The sequence below is a fragment of the Enhydra lutris genome, unplaced genomic scaffold (assembly GCF_002288905.1).
Source record: "Enhydra lutris kenyoni isolate GAN:26980312 unplaced genomic scaffold, ASM228890v2 scaffoldscaffold16, whole genome shotgun sequence".
NCBI classification, from domain to species: Eukaryota; Metazoa; Chordata; class Mammalia; order Carnivora; family Mustelidae; genus Enhydra; species Enhydra lutris.
In genome coordinates this window covers 32415915-32438996 of record NW_019154100.1, presented here as the reverse complement: position 1 = coordinate 32438996, position 23082 = coordinate 32415915, and the positions used below count along the sequence as shown (strand labels likewise).

General features: G+C 36.0%; 1 protein-coding gene across 2 annotated transcripts in view; it reads right to left on the bottom strand.

Moving 5' to 3' along the window:
• The window catches only part of LOC111147257 (Bardet-Biedl syndrome 9), a 441623-nt gene that overhangs the window by 183573 nt on the left and 234968 nt on the right, over positions 1-23082 (bottom strand). For both annotated transcript variants that reach the window (XR_002640607.1, XM_022503184.1), the window contains exon 19: positions 19691-19843. Coding sequence is in view for 1 of the 2 variants with exons in the window: in XM_022503184.1 (XP_022358892.1) it covers positions 19691-19843 (153 nt within the window). In the remaining variant the exon portion in view is untranslated. The remainder of the gene's footprint in view (positions 1-19690; positions 19844-23082) is intronic.

The window sequence follows — 23082 nt, the reverse complement described above, 5'->3', positions numbered from 1 at the left end:
AAAAAACTAGACTAAAAGGTAATACGTGTCTACCTTTATAATTATCATCACTATAAGAAAGTCATGCTCCTTGAGGTTATCAACCATATCATAAACCCCTTTATATACTTCTTCTGATTACAAAGAAACTCATACATAGTATTTGCTCAATAAATATTTGAGAGAGTAATCTCCTAAACTGAATCTTTTAATCCCTGAATTTCAATGATCAAATATTCTTTCTTTTTTTAATATTTTATAACTATTTTAACTATTTCCAAATATTTTGATACACCACATTAAACATTTGTAGTCTGGAGAACACTTTCAAGACTTAAGAATCACCACAAAATACATTTTCTAGGCTGAATCTAAAGGAGTTATATTAAGCACACATATAAGTTTATATGAAAAGCAATAAGAAATATTCCATTTTGGGGGGCACCTGGGTGGCTCAGTGGGTTAAAGCCTCTGCCTTTGGCTCAGGTCGTGATCCCAGGGTCCTGGGATCGAGCCCCGCATCAGACTCTCTGCTCAGAGGGGAGCCTGCCTCCTCCTCTCTCTCTGCCTGCCTCTCTGCCTACTCGTGATCTCTGTCTGTCAAATAAATAAATTTTAAAACAAAAGAAATATTCCATTTTTGTGTTGTTTCTTGAAATCTGATCAAAATCTGAGTTTAAATTTAAATGTGTAGGAAAAAAGAATAAATTGACTTATTTCAAGATGACAGTTTTGCAAAGTTGTAAAACCAGCTCCATAGAACCTACGATTTCATCTCTTGGTAGGGAACCTAACAAGGTTTGTAGACAAGCAACAGTGTTGAAACTTTGTCAAGAAATATTTTAAATATTAAAAACTATGTCAACCCTTGTTCTGTTCATGACTAAACTTGATACAATCAAGAAAAATTAGTTTCGGATGTGGGATACTTCAGGGATTTGAAGTAGTTTGCTAAATAGGAAGCTAAATCCAATTACTTTTCTGAAGATTTGGCATCTTCAACTGAAAACCAATATTCCAATTAACATTAGACAAATATCCAAGCTTATCCACATGTTCCAGGCATCCTTTTTGGCTAACAAGTACACTCCATTTCTGTATTTAATTATTCCCTTATGTATACATAGGGCCTGCATTATACTTGAGATATATAAGGAAAAAAAAAAAAGGAAAATTTTTAATTCTTCTGTGGTTCACTTCTACTTGTGCACAACCCACATTTAACTTCTTATATAATTTTATCTTCTTTTCTAAATTAAAAATGTGCCAACACAGTCTTCTTTAAATATGAGATGTTTTGAACTACCCAATGGTACAAACGTCAAAGGCACTCTCTATATCACTTCACTCTACTCAAAAATTACAAATAGACAAACAAAACACAGCTTCATCATCAAATATTGCCTTTAGCTTGCCTGAAACTTAAAAGCAATTCAGATATTCTGAGCCAGATTATTTATTTACCTGTCTCCCTTACTTTCAGGGAAATTTCTGAAGTAAGGGTAGCTTCAAAGAGAAAAGATTTAGTTCAATAAGTAGTAACTCTTCATAAATGGAAAAATAAATTCTTAAAAGTGGGAAACTTGGTTAGCACAAAATATATACCTGTGGTTCTAGATTGTTATAATGTATTTCATCTTTTGTCGACCACATGAAATGTGAAATTTTATATTACTGCTACGTTATCACAGAATACAATTTTTTTCTGACTAGAACTTTAAAGTAAGCAATATTTATTTATTAAGAACCAGCAAAGAATATCTTTATGGCCGTAGTGAAGTATCACACCAAGTCTAACTCTGGAAATTGCCTTCAGTTTATTTTCTAAGAGTAAAAACTTTGTAACAAACTGTAAGAATATGTGTCTGTATACAGATGTGTGTGCAAGTATGTACATTCAGTAAAATACCAGGTATCTAGACCTCTGGTAATGTCATCCATCCAAAACAAGAATAAGAACTGTGAGGGAGCCTGGCTGGCTCAGTTGGTAGAGCATGTGACTCTTGATCTCGGGGTTTTAAGTTTGAGCTCCATGTTGGATGTAGAGATTACTTAAGCAAAATCTTTTTTAAAAAGGGGCACCTGAGTGGCTCAGTGGGTTAAAGCCTCTGCCTTCGGCTCAGGTCATGATCCCAGGATCCTGGGATCGAGCCCCACATCGGGCTTTCTGCTCAACAGGGAGCCTGCTTCCCCCTTGCTCTCTGCCTCTCTGCCTACTTGTGATCTCTCTCTCTCTCTCTGACAAATAAACAAAACAAAAAAAATCCAAAATCTTAAAAAAAAAAAAATTATGAGGGGTTAGGGGAGACAGCAAGAGGAGAATATGCCTAAACTCCCAAAATAGATTCATAAGTAAAACCCATGTCCTAAAACAAATTCACATAAAGCAGTAACAAGTTTAGGCCTCTGCTTAGCACTCGCTCTTCTTAATACATATACCAAAAAAACCTCCTAACCTGTTTGCTAAACCTCTAGAACCAATAAGTTAGGAATCAGCATGGCTATTACAAATCAGGAAAAGAAAGAAACAGAAAATTGTACCCCAAAATATAACAGAAAGAAAGAAGTCAGATTATATATTATTTTAAGGTAGGCAAAAGAATTTTAAATAGTATTTTTGTCTAGACCATTCACCACAGGGATGAGGGACACTCAATGGGCTTTATATGTGGAGAATCACCAGGCTCAGTCCTCTGACCTGTTTTCTGCTCTATCCTCAATGCTTCCCAATGAGTCATGACCCATTAGTGGTATGTCCAATCAATTAAATGGGTTATGAACATTTTTTTTTGGTATGATGAGGTGTGATATCCTAGTTGAAATATATATTCATTGAGTACAGAAATAGGTAGAGACTATTTCTGGTTAATTTTTATCACCCATCCCCTCACAGTGCCAAACATAAGATTTTAAACATAAGTAAATACCACAATGTCCCATATGTGAATATATGAATCATATGGAAATCATCTGGATAGAGCACGTTAAATGAGAACAGCAGCAGGTTAGATGGTACACATCAACATTTAAAGGTAGGAGAAGGAAGAGTAGCCTATGAAGACAGCAATGATAAAACAGTTGTAAGAATGGCTATACATTAAGATAGCTTGGGACACTTCCAAAAAAGTAAGATAGGATGACAAAATTAAACATGGTAGAGTGGTACCTGGGTGGCTCACTCAGTTGAGTACCTGATTATTGATTTCGGCTCAGGTCTTGAGATCAAGCCCTGGGTGGGATTCCACACTCAGCAGGGAGCCTGCTGGGGATTCTCTCTTTTGCTCTACCTTTGTCCCTCCCCACTCTACTTACATGCTCACTCTCTCCTTCTAAAATAAATAAATCTTTAAAAAAATGGTAGAAATACTGTAATATTATAACCAAAAATGGATTTGGCAATTAAAAGTTCAGAGGCAACAGCAGAAGGGCAAAACCATATTAAAAGTGGATGGAGAATTAAAGACACAAATGATTGGAAAGACATCCCATATTCATGGATTGGAAGACTTAATATTGTTAAAATGTCCATACTACCCAAAGCTATATAGAGAGTCAATGTATTCCCTCTCATAACATTGGACATGGCTATGAATTCCTGGATATGACACAAATAGCATAGGTAACAAAAGCAAAAATAGACAAGTGGAACTACAACAAATTAAAAATCTGCACAGCAAAGAAAATAATCAACAGAGTGAAAGGCAACCTATGGAATGGAAAAAAAATATTCACATATTATACAAAATATATAGGGAACTCCTACAACCTGATAATAAACATCTATTATGAGGGCCATTATCAAAAAGAAAAAATGTTAGCAAGGATGTAGAGAAATTGGAACACCTGCACACTAGTCAATGGATGAAAAATGGTACAGCCATTATGGAAAACAGTATGGAGGTTGCTCAAAAGATTTAAGACTACAATATGATCCAGCAGTCCCACTTCTGAGTATTTATCCAAAAGAACAGAAATCGCCATTTCAAAGAGATACCTGCACTATCATTTTCATCGCAGCATTATTCACAGTAGCCAAGATATGGAAATGATCTAAGTGTCTGTTAACAGATAAATGGAATAAAAAAATGTGGTATATGTATATACAATGTACTATTATTCAGCCATAAAAAAGAAGGAAATTCTTCCATTTGTGACAACATGGATGAACTTTGAAAATGTTATGCTAAGTGAAGTAACCAATCACAGAAGAACAAGTACTGCATGGTTCCACTTAAATGAGACATCTTGGTAGTTGCCAAGAGTAGAAGCAGGGTGGGGTGGAAAGGGGAGGTCCCATGCAGTGGGTAAAGAGTTTCAGATATGCAAAATGAGAAAGTTCTAGAGATATACTGCATAACAATGTGCATTCTGTGAACAAAACTATATTGTATGCTTAAAATTTGTTAACAGAGTTCATATATAGGATTTTTTGACACAATAAAAAAGTGGACAGATAAATGAAATGGAAGATGGGAGAATAGAAAAAAATAAAAGTAGACAGTTTCTGATGAGACAAGTGTGCAGAGGGAGAAAAGAATGGATTACATATATAAGAGAAATACAAAAAAACCTTGCAGGAGACAGGTCTATGACAGAATAAGCTTCAGCATGTTTATAGGCTATAGGGAAAGAACAGAGAGGGGAGAGATCAAAAATATAACCAGGATAAATAATGAATAAGTTATTATTCCAGAAACTAGTGGAAAATCAAAAGGATCAATGAAGGACTGATCTTGAAGAAAAGGAAGAAACCCTCATACACTGTTGATGGAATATCAAATGATACAACACTGAGGAAAAAGTATGCCATAAAGTTAAACAAAAATTTATCATATAACCTTGCAATTCTACTCCCAATAATCTACCAATAATAATCCCCCCCCAAAAACCGTATGTTCACATAAAGACATGCAATAAATGTTCACAGCAGCATTATTCATTTATTGGTCAAAACTGAAAACAATCCACATATCTATCAACTGATAAAACAAAATGTAGTTTACTCATACAATGGAATACTATTCAGCAATGAAAAGGAACTGCTGACACATTCTACAATATGGATGAACTTCAACAACATTATGTTGGTAATAGAACTCAGATCCAAAAGAATACATCTTATACAATTCTAACTACATTATATATCCAGAAAAAGCCAACTTAGACAAAAAGTAGACTAGTAGTTTCTTGGTGTTAGGGATAGAAGAAGGGATTAAGTGTAAATGGGCACAAGGGAGCTTTTGAGGGTAATGGTAATGTTCTAAAACTGTACTGTAGTGATGTTTGCACAACTTAATAAATACACTAAAATTCATTAAATGGTACATTTCCAATGGATAAATTCTGCATAATGCAAGTTATACACCAATAAAATGTCTGTCTGTTTGTTTGTTTTTAAGAGAATAGGCTAACTTGACTGGCATGTGTGTTTTACAGAAGTGGGAGTTAATATTAGGAAGAGTTGGGTCCCATTCTTCAGAGATCTTTGAATGCCAGAAAGAGAAGTCTGAACCAGATAGACAAAGGAGATCCCTGCAGGTCTCAGAATGGGATAGTACAAAGACAAAAAATACAGATAATTACATTTAGAAGATTAGTCTATTTTTTTTTTAAGATTTTATTTATTTATTTATTTGACAGAGAGATCACAAGTAGGTGGAAAGTCAGGCAGAGAGAGAGAGGAGGAAGCAGACTCCCCGCTGAGCAGAGAGCCCAATGCAGGGCTCGATCCCAGGACCCTGGGATCATGACCTGAGCCGAAGGCAGTGGCTTTAACCCACTGAGCCACCCTGGCGCCCCCAGAAGATTAGTCTCATCTAATGTGTCAGATAAGAAGTGGAACATTAGATCATAAAGACCAGGAACTACGGACTTCCTTGAATCCATATTCACTACTAGCAAGAGCTGATCCTCTTACATACTTTCGCCTTGACTCACAAAGGTAGGGTAAGAGACAGAGAGATGGCCCATGAAAATCTATCACTTCCACAGGAAAAACATCTCCAAGAATACAGACTTTGAGACCATGATTCCAACTGAGAAATCAAGTGAACACGCAAATTAAGTGCTGGCTAGAAGCCTGTCCTAGATGGGAACAAAGGTAGGCAAAGAACCAATATTTGGGTGGGAAGGGTGGTTGGATTTTCCTGAAATCCAATATCCTGCTATAAGAGATTTAGAAATCATATAAAAGGAAACTTAGTGGTCCATCAGGGAAAACAGTGAAGTTAAATATCTACTGATTTTACTATACAACGGTCTACTAATGATTCCCAAGTACAATGACAATATAGCTAAATCCATTTGAAGTCCAATGTTCCATTTGCCTCAGGAGCCATGGATGAGCAGCAGCCATAACTGCACTACACTATGGCTGTGGGCCTCAACAAGGGCCACAATGTGATTAAGAACGTGGACAAGCAGCGACTGGTGCCTTACCAAGCACACCAAGTTCCAAGATTTTGTGGAACATGATCTGAGAGGTATGCAGCTTCACCATATAAAAGCAGTGTGCCATGGGGCTGGCTCAAGGTCTCCAAAGACAAGTGCACCCTAAGTCCATCAAGAAAAAAGTGGGGACACACATCTATGCCAAGAGGAAGAGAGAGGAGCTGAGCAATGTCCTGACAGCCATGAGGAAAGCAGCAGCCAAGAAGGACTGAACTCTTCTATATGAAATAAAGCTTTTTTGGAACATGATAAAAATAAAAAATAAAAATGAAGTCCAATGTTCATTTCTTTTAATTAGATTAAATCACTTTTACCTATTATTACCTTGTTTCTGAATATACAGTTGAGTCTCACAAAATACCGTTTTAAAAATATATCACCTCAATTTATCTTTGGTTTCATTTCATACTTTCAAACAACACTCAGGGCACTATTAGCCCTCTGAATGTTAATATACAGGGAAACATATCAGAATTGATATAATTACTTAGCTGTTTATAGATAATCCTATAAAGATCATACATCTTTTAATTTTGTTAAGTAATATCATAAAATAATCTCTCTGCTTTGTTTTCCTTAACTGAGAGAAAGAAAGTGTAAGGACCTATTTAGAAACTGTCCCTCCTCCCCTTCCCCCAGGGGATTTACTTGGAGACAAGTCCCTGAATCCAGCTTCAGGTAACAAAGCCCAGATACAAAGGTGGGTCAGGCCAGGTGGAGACATCTGATCAGTGGGGGAGAAGCATACTGTCTCCCCGGTTACCAAGGAGTATGGGCCCCACCCTTTGGGAGCCTTTTGGGCGCCAATCCCAATCAAGGTGTAATAGGCTGGTTCAAATGTGTACTAGGGTAAATTGTAACTCAATTGGTCACCTAGCATCAATGTGGAGTTTCCTGTGTGTGTTACAATCTCATTGGCCACCTGTGCGTGGCCAGGCCCGACCGCATGGCCTTTGCCCTTAAAAGCTAGATTGTGAAACAGAGAAGGGTCGCCCTCTCTTGTAAGAGGTGCGTCCCCGAATGTTCGGTTAAATTCATGATGCTTGGCGTGAAATAAAGCTTTGCTTGACCTTCGCTTTGTATCAGTCTCGCTCCTTTAATCACGAACCCATTATTGGGGCATAACAAAAGAAAGTGGAGGAAGGGAAGGAGGGTAAAGAGGAGGGTTATGAGGATGGGGATCATTGTTAATTCACAATTCAAACCATTCAGAACTCCATTTACAGAAAACTAATACAAAAGGAATAATTGTGCTAGATAGGATGAAACAGGAAGATAGATAACATAAATGAAAGAAAACTCATAGAATTACAGGTAATTAGAGGCCACTTATATATTTTTTCTCTCATCACTGATACAAATAGATAAGATTTTCATTTCCTTATAATGGATTCATTAATAGTTTTACTGTAATATTAGAAACATCTTGTTTCTGAGTATATCTCAAAGAACTGATTTTTTTAAAAGATCAAACAAATAGAAATTTTAGCAGAAGAGGGTACTCTGATTACTTGGTTTAGAATACTTTATATCAGATGATCAAATTTCTGAATCTGAAAAATTCACCAAAACAAAATCCTAATACTGAGTTTATAATCTAAATAGGGGTTCACACTAATATTAGCAAGCAGAAAAACCAAATACCAGCTAAAGAACATGCAGATAAAGAAGAATGCATTCAGTTTATATTAAAAAACACATATGCTCCAGAAAAGTAAAGCATACCAGATGGATATTAAATGTAGAAAAATTTTATATATGAATAGTTCTGCTTTCCTCTTGATTTCTGTATAATCCCTATTAACATCAATTAGTGCTACATATGTAAATCCAAGGAAGCATAACTCCAGTGTCATGATACTACTCTCTGCACTTGTGTATCTTGTTTGAAAACTAACTCAGTTGCAAAAACCCCTGTTACTTAGCTCACTATCATTAGCATCCACCAAACAAATACTGACCAGCTAAAAACACATTCCAGGCTGGCATTAAATGACCCTAAAGGCCCATTTGTTTCTGAAATTCTAAACTGATAGAAATTTAAGATTCTAAGTCCATTGCCTTAACCATTATGCAGATAAGCATCATGCTGGATGCTGCTCAGACAGGTTCCAAGGGGTCCAAAGATAAAAGTGAAGAAACCAAGTGACATACCCGAAGTCAAAGAAACGTAAAGAGCTAGAACTAGGACCTAAGTCTGTTGACACAAAATTTGATTTTTTATTTTTTTGCTTTTTTTTTGCTTTTTTTTTTTTTGGTAACAATACCTGAAGGCATGGTTTATGTGAGCAAAGGTTCCTGGTAGTCCCCTAAACATGTAAGATTGCTTCCTACTGCCTGCTATTTCAGAACCAGTGAGTGAAAATCATTGCATCAAGGATAGTGTTATGAGCTAGAATTTAAAAGGATTAAGGAGGGGCAGCTGGTTGAGCCGTTGTGCTCTCTTGATTTCACCCCAGGTCCTGACCTCAGGGTCTGGACCTGGAGCCCAACATAGGGCTCCACACTCAGTGGGGAGTCTGAGATTCTTTCCTTCTGCCCCTCTCCCTGCTCGCATGATCTGTCTCTCTCTCTCTCAAATAAATAAATAAATCTTTAAAAAATAAAAAATAGGGGCCATGGGTGGCTCAGTCGGGTAAGCATCTAACTCTTGGTTTCCACTCGGTCATGATCTAGCCTGATCAGGACCAGAGATCTAGCCCGAAGTCAGGCTCCCCACTCAGCAGGTAGTCTACTTGAGATTCTCTCTCTCTCTCTCTAAATCATAAATAAATAAATCTTTTTAAAAACATATTAAATAAATAAATAAATAAATAAATGGATTAGAGGAAAGAAAAAAAACCAAAAAAATCACAAGAAACAGTATAAAACTATGAGTTCACAATTATCTGTGGCTAGAACTATAATGTCTGCTGAGGCTGCAACTAGCTACACATGGCTATTCAGCTTGAAAAGTGCTGTAAATGTAAACTAAACAATGTACTGAAGATTTGCCATGAAAACAATACAAATTATCTTGATAATTTGCATTTGATTACATGTTGAAATGACGTTTTACATACATAGGGTTAAATAAAACACATTAGCAAGATTAATTTCACTTAATTTCATTTTGGTTTTTTTTAACATGGCTACTAGAAAACTTAGATTAGATATATGGTTCATATGTGTGGCTTGAAGTATATTTCTGTTGGAGCAGACCTTATAGCCATACACATATACTGAATATATCAGTGATACACTTATAACAAACACACTTTAGAGATTACATTCTAGATTGCACTCTGACCTAGTGGAAGAAAAATTTACATAATTTTAGAAAAGTTTACTATATTCCTCTAGTTTTGCTGAGGGACTAGAGAGGTAAGAGTGAGACAGAATAAGACAACTCTCATCCTTATTCATATATTAATTCAAACATACCATTCAGTTATCTAATTGCTCCCTTTTGAGTGGACAGGAATAAACTAACTCATATATGGTACAGTAATCCAAAGTTCTAAACATTCAGGGAATAAAGAAATGAGTTTATAGGCTATGTAGGGGAGAGAGAAAATACCAGTGAAGACCAAGAGTTGGTGATCACATTTTTTAAAATTATTTTTAAAAATTGTATAATACACAGAACATAAAATTTATTATCCTTTTAAAGTATATAGTTCAAAGGTATTAAGTATACTTACATATTGTGAAAAATTATTTTCATGCTTATCAAATTTTGATCATTACAATATTAAAGGAAATTGCTTAAGAATTTAAAGTCATCTAGGGGTGCCTGGGTGGCTCAGTGGGTTAAGCCTCTGCCTTTGGCTCAGGTCATGATCTCAGGGTCCTGAGATTGAGCCCTCATCAGGCTCTCTGCTCAGCAGGGAGCCTGCTTCCCCCTCTCTCTCTGCCTACTTGTGATTTCTCTCTCTGTCAAATAAATAAATAAAAATCTTTAAAAAAAAAAAAAGAATTTAAAGTCATCTAAAACAAATGTGCACCATTTTCAATTTTTTATATTCCTTCCACATCTTTGCACACTCACCTACTATAGATATATCTATTTCATTATTTGAAACTTACCACATCTACTGCTATTTTCAATTAGTTGAAATGTTTATATTATTCTAGTTCTTTAAATGATGAAATGAAATAATGATATGAAATGAGATCATATCAAATGGTAGCACTACAATAAACCTAATCATTTTCTAACCATGGAAAGCTGGTTTTTAGTGATTAATGTTATAAATGGCCAATGCAATGGATGTATTTTTTTCCTTTGTGAACTATTTTATTAGATAAATAACCAAGAGTAGAATTATGGGGTAAAAACATATAAACTCCATTTTTTAACTTATCATTTCCATTCATCCCCAAACATATGGCTGCAAATTTCTGTGCCCTCTTTCCTACTTGTTTTTTTCTATCTCCGTCAAAGGAGAAAGAATTCCTTCTTAGCTCTTAAGTAGTTAGAAGAAAAACAAATGCAGCAACATCATCAAATCCCTGATACCTCCTTCTCAATCTATCAGCATATTGTTTTTTACTTGCCAGTGGCAAGGAGAAAAGTAGGCCTGAATGTTTCATCACATATTCCTTTGTGTTATCAGCCAAAATCATGCTCATTTAAAAAGTCATGGACCAAAAAGCTCTTAGACTTCTACATGACTTAAAATGATTTTTATACATCAATACCATACAAATAAACAAAGTGGAAGGAAGTTTTAAGTACAGAAAAAGTAACAAATAGCAAACTCCAAACCACAGGATCTGTTTAAAATTAAGCCTAATAACAACCTCTGTTTTGCAGAAGAGAAAAATCAGCCAAGTGCCTTTCTAGAACACTAATGACTATCAGTCATTATATCACACATATGTCATCTGACACAAACTTTTAGATTAGTAAACATTTTTCCTCTCCTTCAACAGAGGGTTAGTGTTCAAGTGGAGGCGGGCGGGGGGGAAATTCAGTACACATAAAAGCATCAAAACATAAGCTAAACTGTAGGATAAGTCTAAATGTCCCCAATTTCAATTCAGCCCATCAGTCCTGCTTTGACTAACAAATGTACATAAAATTTTTATAACACAAAAGAGAACTTATTTTCCAAAGATTTTCTGCCAAATGCAATAAGCATTGGAATGTGATAGCAAAAACCTGAACTTCAGTATAAGTGAACAAATTAACAAAGTTACCTCTTCCTCTGATACTCAAGTTTCAGATGTAATACATACTTAGGGGAACTCTCCAGATTTTGCTACCTTTCTGATAGGCGTATAACCAATGAATATTGGATGATCATGAATATATACATATATACAACATGAATATGTACAAATAGTTTCCATGAATCTCCTTTTTCTTCAACCTGCCTATAGTTTCACTAAAGAAAACCTAGGATGTCTACATCTTACATGGAAATGATTAAATATGCTACATGACATACTAAAGCATGGACTTTGGAATAGATGGCTTAATATCTGTATAACATTGAGCAAGTTGCTTAACCCTGCTTGGAGTCTTAAGCTCTTCATCCATAACTTGGAATCCATTACTGGGAACAATAATGCCATCTTCACAAGATGATTGTGATTATTAACTGAAATAATACATGAAATTTACCTCAGACTCAATGGATGCTCAATAAACATGAATTTCCTTTCTCTTCCCTTACTTCCTTTCTTAGGTCCTCCAAAAATATATTCAGATTGACAAGGCAGTATTCCAACTGTACAAATGAGGAAATCTAGGTTTCTAACCACTGACAAAAAGAAATTCTTTACCTGGTTACTTTCCTTCAACATTATGCCTTTAAAACATTATGGCTTTAAAGGCATAATAAAAGTCTTTCAAAAAGTAAGACTTTTTTTTTCCAAATTCTAGACTAAATTATTGAAATTGTGGTGGGCAACTGGAAAATTCTCACTCACTGGAGGATGTAAGTATCACAAGATGCTTTTCCTCGAGTGATAGCCCCAGTCCCCTCTTCTTGCTTCAGCCATAGGCTGACCTCAGGAAGGTGTAGCTGGCACTTTCAATGGAATATGATAGAAGGTAGATACTATATAAGAAAGGCCTGCTAGTAAGAGTAAAATGCTAATTTGGAAATGTGTGTTATGGGGTTCCTAGACAATCAAAAATACAGGATATAGGAAATGACTTGCAGTTGAAAATGGGAGAAAAGTGGTTGGCTGACCCCCTTGTGCACCAGAACTCATAATTACTGATGGCACATCTTGGAGCTAGTGACCCACCTGTTGGAAGTCTAAAATGAGACTAGTAGCCACAAAACACCTTGAAACAACTAATTGTCTCAGAATGGTATTCCTAAATGAGATAAGACTTACCACTCACAATCACAATCAGTTAACCAAGATGCCTTTCCCAGAAAGAAACCCTTAAGCAGCCACCTGAGTTGCTCTCACTGATCCGTACTGCATCCCTTTTTTCCAACTCTAGGGAACTTACCAGTGGCTTTGTGGTAGGAGTCATAAAGCCATTCTGTTTTTGAACTCTGTTCTGTATTTGAACTCCCCGTCTTCTTAGTCTACTCACCAGAAATTAGTTAGTATCCTGACAGGGCCACGACCATCTACATTATTAGAGGGGCCCAGAGCAAAAGGAAAATAAAGGGCCTCTTGTTCAATAGTATGAAGAATTTCAAGATGGCAACCACAGGGCTTTAAATCAAACACAGAGTTCTGTGTGACTGCGCAGGTCTCGTGTCCATGAAGCCCACCATGGACAGAGCTAATGTGGAACCCTACAGGAAGACTGAATGACAGATTCCATCCCCAAAACAACCGACCATAACTAAGTGCACAGGTGAGCAGTATTCAGGCAGTCTCACTAACCTGTAAACAGTACAGATGCTCTGTTTGTTTTTAATAACTCTTGACAAAACTAATTAATTATAAGATAAATCATCTCCAGAGTTCATAGACCAAAAATGATTATGAATAAATAATATTGTAATGACAACAAAATTTGGGACCTGTAGCCACCATGTGAATAAAACCAGGCCAGCCTGCTAGGACAGGAGAGACATGTGGCACAATGATCCCATCTAACTGTAAGCCAACTGCCAAATATGTGAGTAAGTACTTCCCAGGCCAACCAGTCTCCAGCTGAGCCACCAGCTAACCAGGGACACATGAGTGAGCCCAGTGGAGATCAATTAAGCATGGACCAGATCAGCAGAATGGCCCAAATGAACAACAATGAATTACTGCTGTTTTAAGTCACTAAGGTTTGGGGTAGTTTGCTCTAACAGTAAAATCATTAAATGATACAGGTAGTATGTTAGCTCAGCAGGAGAAAAATGGATTATATACTAAGCAGGGGCTGAGACAAGTCACTCACCATTTTTGGCAGGGAGATTAGATTACCACTAAATTGCATAATATATTCCAGATGGATTTTAAAAGTATATATAAAGAATGATAGCATAAAAATGCTAGAATAAATTATATGTTGATATCCATGTACTCTTGGCATGGGAAAGGCTTTCCTAGGCAGAGATACTGAAAGGAAAAAGATGGATAGGTTTTACTATATAAGTACTTTTTAAACTTCACATGTCAAGAAAACATGATAAGTAAAGATAAAAAGCAAAGGACAAATTGGTAAAACTTTTCTGAGACATGAAGAGAGATTACATCTCTTGCATATGCATTTTTATGTATGACAAAAGTATGATAAAAGATTGCCACTCTTAATATGAACAAAATAACAAGAAAAAGCTGAACTACCAGACAGAACAGAAAACATACAAACATAAATCATTACAAAACAAATATAGATGGCTAATTAATATTTTAAAAATATTAAATGTCACTAGTAAGCAAAGAAAGATAAAACAACAATCAAATTTTCTTTTCAGTTCAAAATTGTAAAGATCAAAATAATAATACCTAGAAAGCAGACATTTTCATATACTGCTTGAGAAACAGCAGATGTTGGGTACAACATTTCTGCAAAGCAGTATTTATGTGTAAGTACACACACATACATATACGTGTGTGTGTTCACGTGCGTACATGTGTGTGTGTGTGTAAAAATTTTTTGTTGTTGTTTTCCTTCTAGGGATATATCCAGATGAAACAATCAGGGATTCAGGAAGGACAGCCACTTGACCTCATGATCCTGATGTGCCTTCCTTTTTGGTATCCTCTCTGGAACCAAACAACACACAAAGGAGTGTGGGGATGTCCCTGCGGATCCAGGCTCTTCCTCATTCTTGGCTGAGGTCTAGATTTGAGGTTGCCAGATAGCAGAGTTTCAGAAACTCTATATGTATTATTATATGTCCAATGTATTATTATGACCTCTTCTGTCTGAAAAATGAATAGTGCCATTTTGAGATAACATAACTTATTAGTCAAAAAAAATTAAAAGTTGTAGTTAACATTTGTTGAGAGTTCATTCTGTACCATGCACTAGTCTAAGGAATTTATGTGTTTATAGATTTCAGTGTTCAAAACAACCCCATGAAAAAGGAAGCATTCTACAGGTAGGAAAACTAATGCTTAGGATGGGTTTTGTTTTCTGTTTGTCTAAGTAACTTGCCCAAGGTCACAGAGCCAAGACTAGAACACAAGCATGCTAACTCTAAACATAGAGTTCTTAACCACTGTACTAGGACACATCAGATATGCCACTTTAAACCCTAGAGCCCTTATTAACATGTATTTAAAGGAAACAATGCTGGATGTCTTACTGCAACCTTAGAAGCAGTGGCTTTCTCTAATAGGTCCTTGTGGACCAGAATCAAAAGTACCTAAACCCCAAGTCATTCAAAGATGAGAGGCCTCCTTCATGGGCTAACTATGTAAGCTAGTGGTACCTGCAGTTTCTCCTAACACCTAGGGCACAGATCGTATACTGCTTGCCCTGGCTTTACCTACTTGTGTACCTGATAAACTGACAGTTTACATGAATGCGTATACTATGCAAACTGCTTCACATTACAGCCAAGTTATCAATACTTAATCTTTTGTATATGAGGAAACTTGGTCTTCACTTTCAGTTTGTCCTAAGAACTTTATTAGAATCTACAGCAGTTCTCAGAACACCTAATGCCCATAAGACCCCAAACTTCCTCCAGTTGTACATTTCTATATCCTACTAGCTTCTCCAAAGACATGAAAGAAATTGCCTCCCAAGAGGAAGAATTCAACAATTATGTAACTAAGAATTTAAAAGAATTAAACTTTTCATGCTTTTGGACATATATTAATATTGAAAAAAAAAAACAATTCTTAGGCCACTCAGAACAATCTCAACAATGTTCTACCTGCACAGAGGTATATGAACAGATATTACTTCAAATTTACTTTAGCATACACATACTCATGAAAAAAGAACAGAAAAGATTTTCTTTTTTTTGTTTGTTTGGTTTTTTTTTTGGTAAGGAGAATCCCCTTTTTATTTTTCTTTTTATTTCTTAGTCAAGAATCTGTAAGAATCTGCAGCTATAAAACTTTCCTACCTATGACAGTTTACCTGAGTCCTCCAACTATTTAGGAATACAGAAGATAGTTTCCTTTAGTGGCTTTTGGGGATTTTAAAATAAACCTTCCCAATAATTCATGAGCCTGAACTCAAAGAATTATCTACCAATCTGTTCTTTGTAGTGCTGCCCTTATAAAAAACATAGTGTCAATAAATTAGTGGCAATAAAGAATTCATTCAGAGAGCAAATATTTATTAAGCAATTATAATGTGGCAAGAAGTATCATCCTAAGAATATAGCAGTACAAGTACATAAGGAAAAAAAACAAAAAAGTTCCTGTCTTCAGAGTTTACACACTAGTTTTAGAAGGATACTGGCTTCTGCTTCTATTTTCACATTAAGCCAATTATTACTGTTTATTAAATGTTAACAATGTAACATTCTCCAGATAAATGCAATAAAATGTAAATCTTTCACTAGACAGCTCAGTCTTTCTCTTCTGTTCCTGATTGAACTAAAGTGGCACTAAGATTCACAGAAGGACTAATAAAAAAAATTTTTTTTTAAATTAAATGCTCCCTACACATGAGAAAACAAAGATTTTACACAGGTAACAGATCTAATTTGAAACTGCTATATTAGGAAAACACTTTAAAAATCTATTGACAGTCATGCCATGGAAAGTAAGATCACACTTAAGCATGGCTCATTATCCCATGCATTTGGCCGATCTGCCAATTAAATCATGCCCCCTACCAAGGTAAAGTATAAAGATAAGAAAAATTTATAATAGGTACAGAAAGTAAGTGATAATGAAGTATGTCACATATGTCTGTTTGGTCACAGTAGAGCCATCTAAAAGTGATTTTTCTCACTGTTAGACTCAACACTGAAACTACTATTAAGATCTGTTCTTTAATAAACCATAGTTTGTCCGTATTACAGAATATCTATATACTACATAACACACAGAGAGGTAGATCTATACATAGTTATAGCAAGAGCTTCAGTACGTACTTTTAGAAGAAAAAAAAAAGTATACCAATACCTATAGTATAATACTACTTATGGATTATTTTAGCCTCAAAAACAATACTTAACTTCTAAATGCAAAGAAAAAAAAAGGTCTGGAAAGACACAAAAACATAAAGGTATTACATTTTTGAGGAGATGGTCAAGGGCCATGATAGAGAATTTAGCACTGTGTATAATCATATCATTTTCTTTGGGAATTATATTCATGTATTAACTATGTCATTAAAAATTTAACTAAAGAGGGGCACCTGGGTGGCTCAGTGAGTTAAAGCCTCTGCCTTCGGCTCAGGTCATGATCCCAGGGTCCTGGAATCTAGCCCCACATGGGGGTCTCTGCTCAGTGGGGAGCCTGCTTCCCCCTCCTTCTCTCTGTGCCTACTTGTGATCTCAGTCTGTCAAATAAATAAATAAAATCTTTAAAAAAAATTAACTAAATAGAGTTAAAATAGAAAATAATATCTAACTATAATTTGGGTATATAATAAAAGTGAATAGTACATTAAAAGTTACATTAAAATTACATTTACATTTACATTACATTTACATTAAAATTACATTAAAAGTAAGTCAAATTCCTTATAGTATTTGTATCTTTCAAAAGCTTATTCATTCTCTTTTAATCTAAAATTTAATCTAACTTGGGGCGCCTGGGTGGCTCAGTTGGTTAAGCAACTGCCTTCAGCTCAGGTCATGATCCTGGAGTCCCGGGATCGAGTCCCGCATCGGGCTCCCAGCTCCACGGGGAGTCTGCTTCTCCCTCTGACCTTCTCCTCGCTCATGCTCTCTCTCACTGTCTCTCTCTCTCTCTCTCTCTCTCTCAAATAAATAAATAAATAAAATATTTTAAAAAATTTAATCTAACTTAAAAATATGGATTCAAGCTAAAACCCATGGTTTTGATCATCTTTTCTATAATATTACAAATCATGTAAAAACCCAACATTGAGGTTAAGCAAAAATAAAAAAGCCCCAAAAAACAAAAACAAAACAAAAACCCCCAAAACTTCAAACATACAAAAGACAAAAGAAGTCTTGCTATACAGAAAATATGGAAAGCATTATATCAAACATCCTTACCAAATTCCTTTAAACACCCCTCTGCCATTGTGTCCACAAAAAATATACAGTATCATTAAAGACAAGAGTCAGTGAATCTTTAGCCCCAAGCACAGCAGATAAGTCCTAAGAATGAGATAGATTAAGTCATCAAGGGACATGAAGGAAGAAGAGGAAAAAAAGAAAGGAAGTGAAAAACAAACCAAAACAAAAATTGTACTTAAGAGAGGAAAGAAGTGTGGAAGAGAAAGAGTGTCATTAACGCCCACCAATTTGGGAGGCATAATTGCTCCAGCACAAAGGAAACTGGCCATCTAGATTTGCAAAACAATTTACCAAGCATTTCCACATATATTAGCAAATAGAGTCTTTGTAACAACATAGTATCTATCCCATTTTATGCAAAGAAACTGAAGCTCTGAAAGTGTCAGGGAACTGCCAAAAGCTACACAGCTAAAAAATGAGAGAACTGAGGTCTTTGGACTCCAAGCCCTGTGTTCTAATACGCTACTGCATCTACAGACTGTCCTTCAGATTGCTTCTAATTTTCACATAGCCATGAATATTTCAATAATCAACTGTATCATCAACACATTTATTGATATCTACATGGTTAGCTATTCTTCTTTCCTCTAGAGAAGATAACTGAAAAAAAATTTTGATTTGTCCATTCAAAATCAACAGACTACAGTAGAGGAGGGCAGTGGGGGTAAAAGATGGCAATAAAAGGCTACATGAGGGAGTTTTGTGGTGATGGAGCTTTCAGTATCTTAAGTGTAGTGGTGGGTACATGAACCTACACATATGCTAAAATTGTATAGAACTTAAAATACACAAACCCACAAACTAGCATAAGCAAAATTATGAAATACTGAATAAAATCCATGGATTTTATCAATGACAATATCCTGGCTGTGATATACTGTAGGCTTGCAAAATGTTAGAGAAAAATGGGTAAAGGATACATGACATCTAACTATATTTTTTGTTATAACTGCAAGTGAATATATAACTATCCCAATAAAAATTTCAATTAAAAATGAACGTAATACTCATACCACCAACACTGATTCTAAACAGATTAATGATATTATATAGAAGCATAAGAAGACATGTAGTCATTCAAAGCTGATTCCATTATAGTGGAACTCCAGAGGTTTTTACCCATAAAATTTTAAATTTTAAATTTTAAAAATTATTACTTTAAGCCAAAGATGATAATTTTGAACAGCATTTCGTGACATAATACTCTAAGAATGAGAGTCAGATCACCCTAGCCATGCAAAGTGTAAACCATTGATGGAAAGAAGAATCAGCCAGTTGCTCAGCAGGACAACTGGGGAATCATGGTGATAAGTATAAGATGCACCAAGAATTATTTAATAATAACACTAAGCATAATAGGTACCAACTATCAAGCACATACAATGTGCCTGGATTGTGCTGGCTAGCCTCTTCACATAAATGATGAAAAATCTTCACAATAACTCTGGGTAAAACGTGGAAACTGATGGATCTTATGTAATTTACTCAAGGTTAATCATTAGAAAGTTGCAAAGTTGGACATTTGAACCCAGGTTTTTCTGACTCTAAACCTTATGTGCCATTCCCTATTCCAAAGTACACAGGAAAGAAATACTTTACCTGGATATTCCAGTACATGACTCTAGGGCAAGGGATAAAAATTATATCCAGTTGTGGAAAACTATCATTGATACCATATTTACCTGCTTGTAAGTTCCATCTAGCAAGGTGTCCAGATGTTGGAGGGGGGCAGGAGTTTTATCTTTGAATCTTGTCAATAGTCGGCGCTGAATGGCCCGAAATTGTACGGCTCTTTCAGATAAGAGTTCTTCTAATTTTTCACCATTTATCCGCAACTACAATAAAGAATTTCCTAAATTCAGATTAAATGTGCACAACTAAACAGTCTTTACAGCAAAATCACTTGGAGGAATAATAAATTTAGACGCAATAAAAGTACTAGAAAAGTTAGAATTCTTAAATAATCTTGGCATGAGAGAGACCCTTATAACTCAAAAGCCAAAAGCCAGACACATACACGCTCACACCCCTGATAAATTTGTAACTAAAAAAACAAAAAGTAATTCTATACAGTTAAAAAATATATATCATAAGTAAAGTGACAAGACAGCAAACTGCAAAAAATAGTAGCAATACCCACAGAGGCAAAAAGTCAAGCCCATAATATCTAGAAAGCACCTAAGAATCAAAAAGAAAAGGGCCAAAGTACAATACAAATCAGTAAGAAAAGAGTATCAATCAATAGAAAAAGGGACAAAATTCATAGAAAAGGTAATACAAATAAATAGCTCTCAAACAATATAGCCTCTGATCTAGCAAGCCCATTTCTAGCAATTTATCCTATAGGTATGCTTACAAAAAGTAATGTACATACAAGGATATTCATTATAGAATTATTTGTTCTGTTGTATTATAGTATGATATTATTAATAATCAAAATACCCATCAATAGGGGAACAGCTTAAATAATAAGACTACTTTGCAGAACTACTAAGTACTAATATACAATGTTATCCAAAGATGCATTGAATGAAACAAAGCAAAAAACAAAAACAAAATACAGAATAGTATGTATAATATGCTACCATTCATCTACTTTTTAAAAAGAAACCTGGGGCACCTGGGTGGCTCAGTGGGTTAAAGCCTCTGCCTTCAGCTCAGGTCATGATCCCAGGGTTCTGGGATCAAGCCCCACATCAGGCTCTCTGCTCGAGCGGGGAGCCTGCTTTCCCCTCTCTCTCTGCCTGTCTCTCTGCCTACTTGTGATCTCTGTCAAATAAATAAACAAACAACAACAAAAAAAAATCTTTAAAAAGAAATCTGTACATTAACATAGTTGTGACTGCATATAATAGTTCTAAAAATATACACAAGAAATGGGACACTAAAAGTTGCTCCTAAAGAGGAAACTGAGTAGTTGGAGGATAAGGATAAAAAATAGACTCTTTTTGGAGTCAAGACGGTGGAGAAGTAGCAGGCTGAGACGACATCAGGTAGAAGGAGATCAGCTAGATAGCTTATCAAACCATTGCGAACACCTACAAATCCAATGGGAGATCAAAGAGAAGAAGAGCAACAATTCTAGAAACAGACAATTGATCACTTTCTGAAAGGTAGGGCCAGCGGAAAAGTGAATCCAAAGCAACAAAGATAGACCACGGGGTGGGGAGCGAATGGCTCCCGGCAAGTGGTGTAACAACGGAGCACAAAATCAGGACTTTTTTTAAAAGTCTGCTCCACTGAGGGACATCGCTCCAGAGGCTAAACTGGGGTAAAGCCCACGCGGGGTCAGCGTAGTCCCAGGTCCCACAGGGTCACAGAAGGACCGGGGGTGTCTGAGTGTCGCAGAGCTCGCAGGTATTAGAATGGGGAAGCCAGCTACAGAGACAAAGCCGAGGAGTGAGCTCTCAATCCAGGGCTACCTTGAACCGGTCACAGGCTGGATGAACTGGGAGCGTGGCCAGAGGCCAGGGAGAAGGGAGTGATTGAGGGCTTTCCTCCAAGATTGAGGGCCAGGGAGAAGGGAGTGATTGAGCGCTTTTCTCCAAGCGGGAGTGACTGAGCGCTATTCTCCAAGTGCGGCCAGAGGCCAGGGAGACAGGAGTGATTGAGTGCTTTTCTCTGAGGGCGCACTGAGGAGTGGGGCCCTGAGCTCTCGGCTCCTCCGGGCCGGAGACTGGGAGGCCGCCATTATTATTCCCATCCTCCGGAACTCTACGGAAAGCCTTCAGGGAACAAAAGCTCCCACAAGCAAACCCAAGCGGATTACTTAGCCTGGCCCCTGACAGAGGCGGGGCAATTCTGCCTCCGGCAAAGACACTTGAGAATCACTACAGGCTCCTCCCCCAGAAGATCAACAAGAAACCCAGCCAAGAACAAGTTCACTCACCAAGGAGAACAGCAGAATTCCAGAGGAGGAGAAAGCAAAGCAAGGAATTCATGGCTTTCTCCCCATGATTCTTTAGTCTTGCAGTAAATATATCTTTTACCTTCTGCTAAATTTTTTTTAACTTTTACCCTTCCCTCTTTTAACATTTTTTTTTAACTACCTTAACTTAACAATACCTTTCAAAAAAAAATAATAATCTTTTTTGAACCTTCATTATTATAGTCATATTTTATCCTCCATTATATCTAACTACATTTTTTGTATATACATAGGGTTTTTTCTTCTAAATAATTTGGGGTGCAACTTCTCCTAATAGATCAAAATATACCCTAAATCTAGTTCCGGGCTTGTTCTAGTCTCCAGCCCGAGCAAATTCTCTCTACTTTCTTTTTCTTTATTCTCCCAACCAACTTACTTTATCAACTCATTTTTTAGAAATTAAAAATTTTTTTTTCTCATCTTTATAGGCTTATTCCATCCCTTCATTGTGTCTAACCTTGTATGTGTTTTTCATCCTTTAAAATTTTGGGGGGTAGTTTCTTCTAAGAGACCAAAATACTCCCAAAATTAAGTGAGTGACCCTGTTCTAGTCACCAGTCTAATATATATGTATGTGTGTATATATATACACATACATATATTTTTTTTTCTTTTTTAATATTTTTTCTTTATTTGTTTTCTTTTTTTAACTTTTTTTTTTTTTTTTAATGAACTTCTTTTTTATCCCCTTTCTCCCTCCCATGATTTGGGGTCTCTTCTGATTTGGATAAAGCACATTTTCCTGAGGTCTTTGCCACCCCTTTAGTATTTTATTTTCTCCTTCATATATTCTTATCTGGACAAAATGACAAGGCGGAAAAACTCACCACAAAAAAAAAAAAAAAAAAAAAAAAAAAAAAAGGCAGTACCAAAGGCTAGGGACCTAATCAATACAGACATTGGTAATATGTCAGATCTAGAGTTCAGTATGATGATTCTCAAGATTCTAGCCGGGCTCAAAAAAGGCATGGAAGATATTAGAGAAACACTCTCCAGAGAGATAAAAGCCCTTTCTGGAGAAATAAAAGAAGTAAAATCTAACCAAGTTGAAATAATTAAAAAAAAAAAAAAACTATTAGTGAGGTGCAATAAAAAATGGAAGCTCTTACTGCTAGGATAAATGAGTCAGAAGAAAGAATTAGTGAT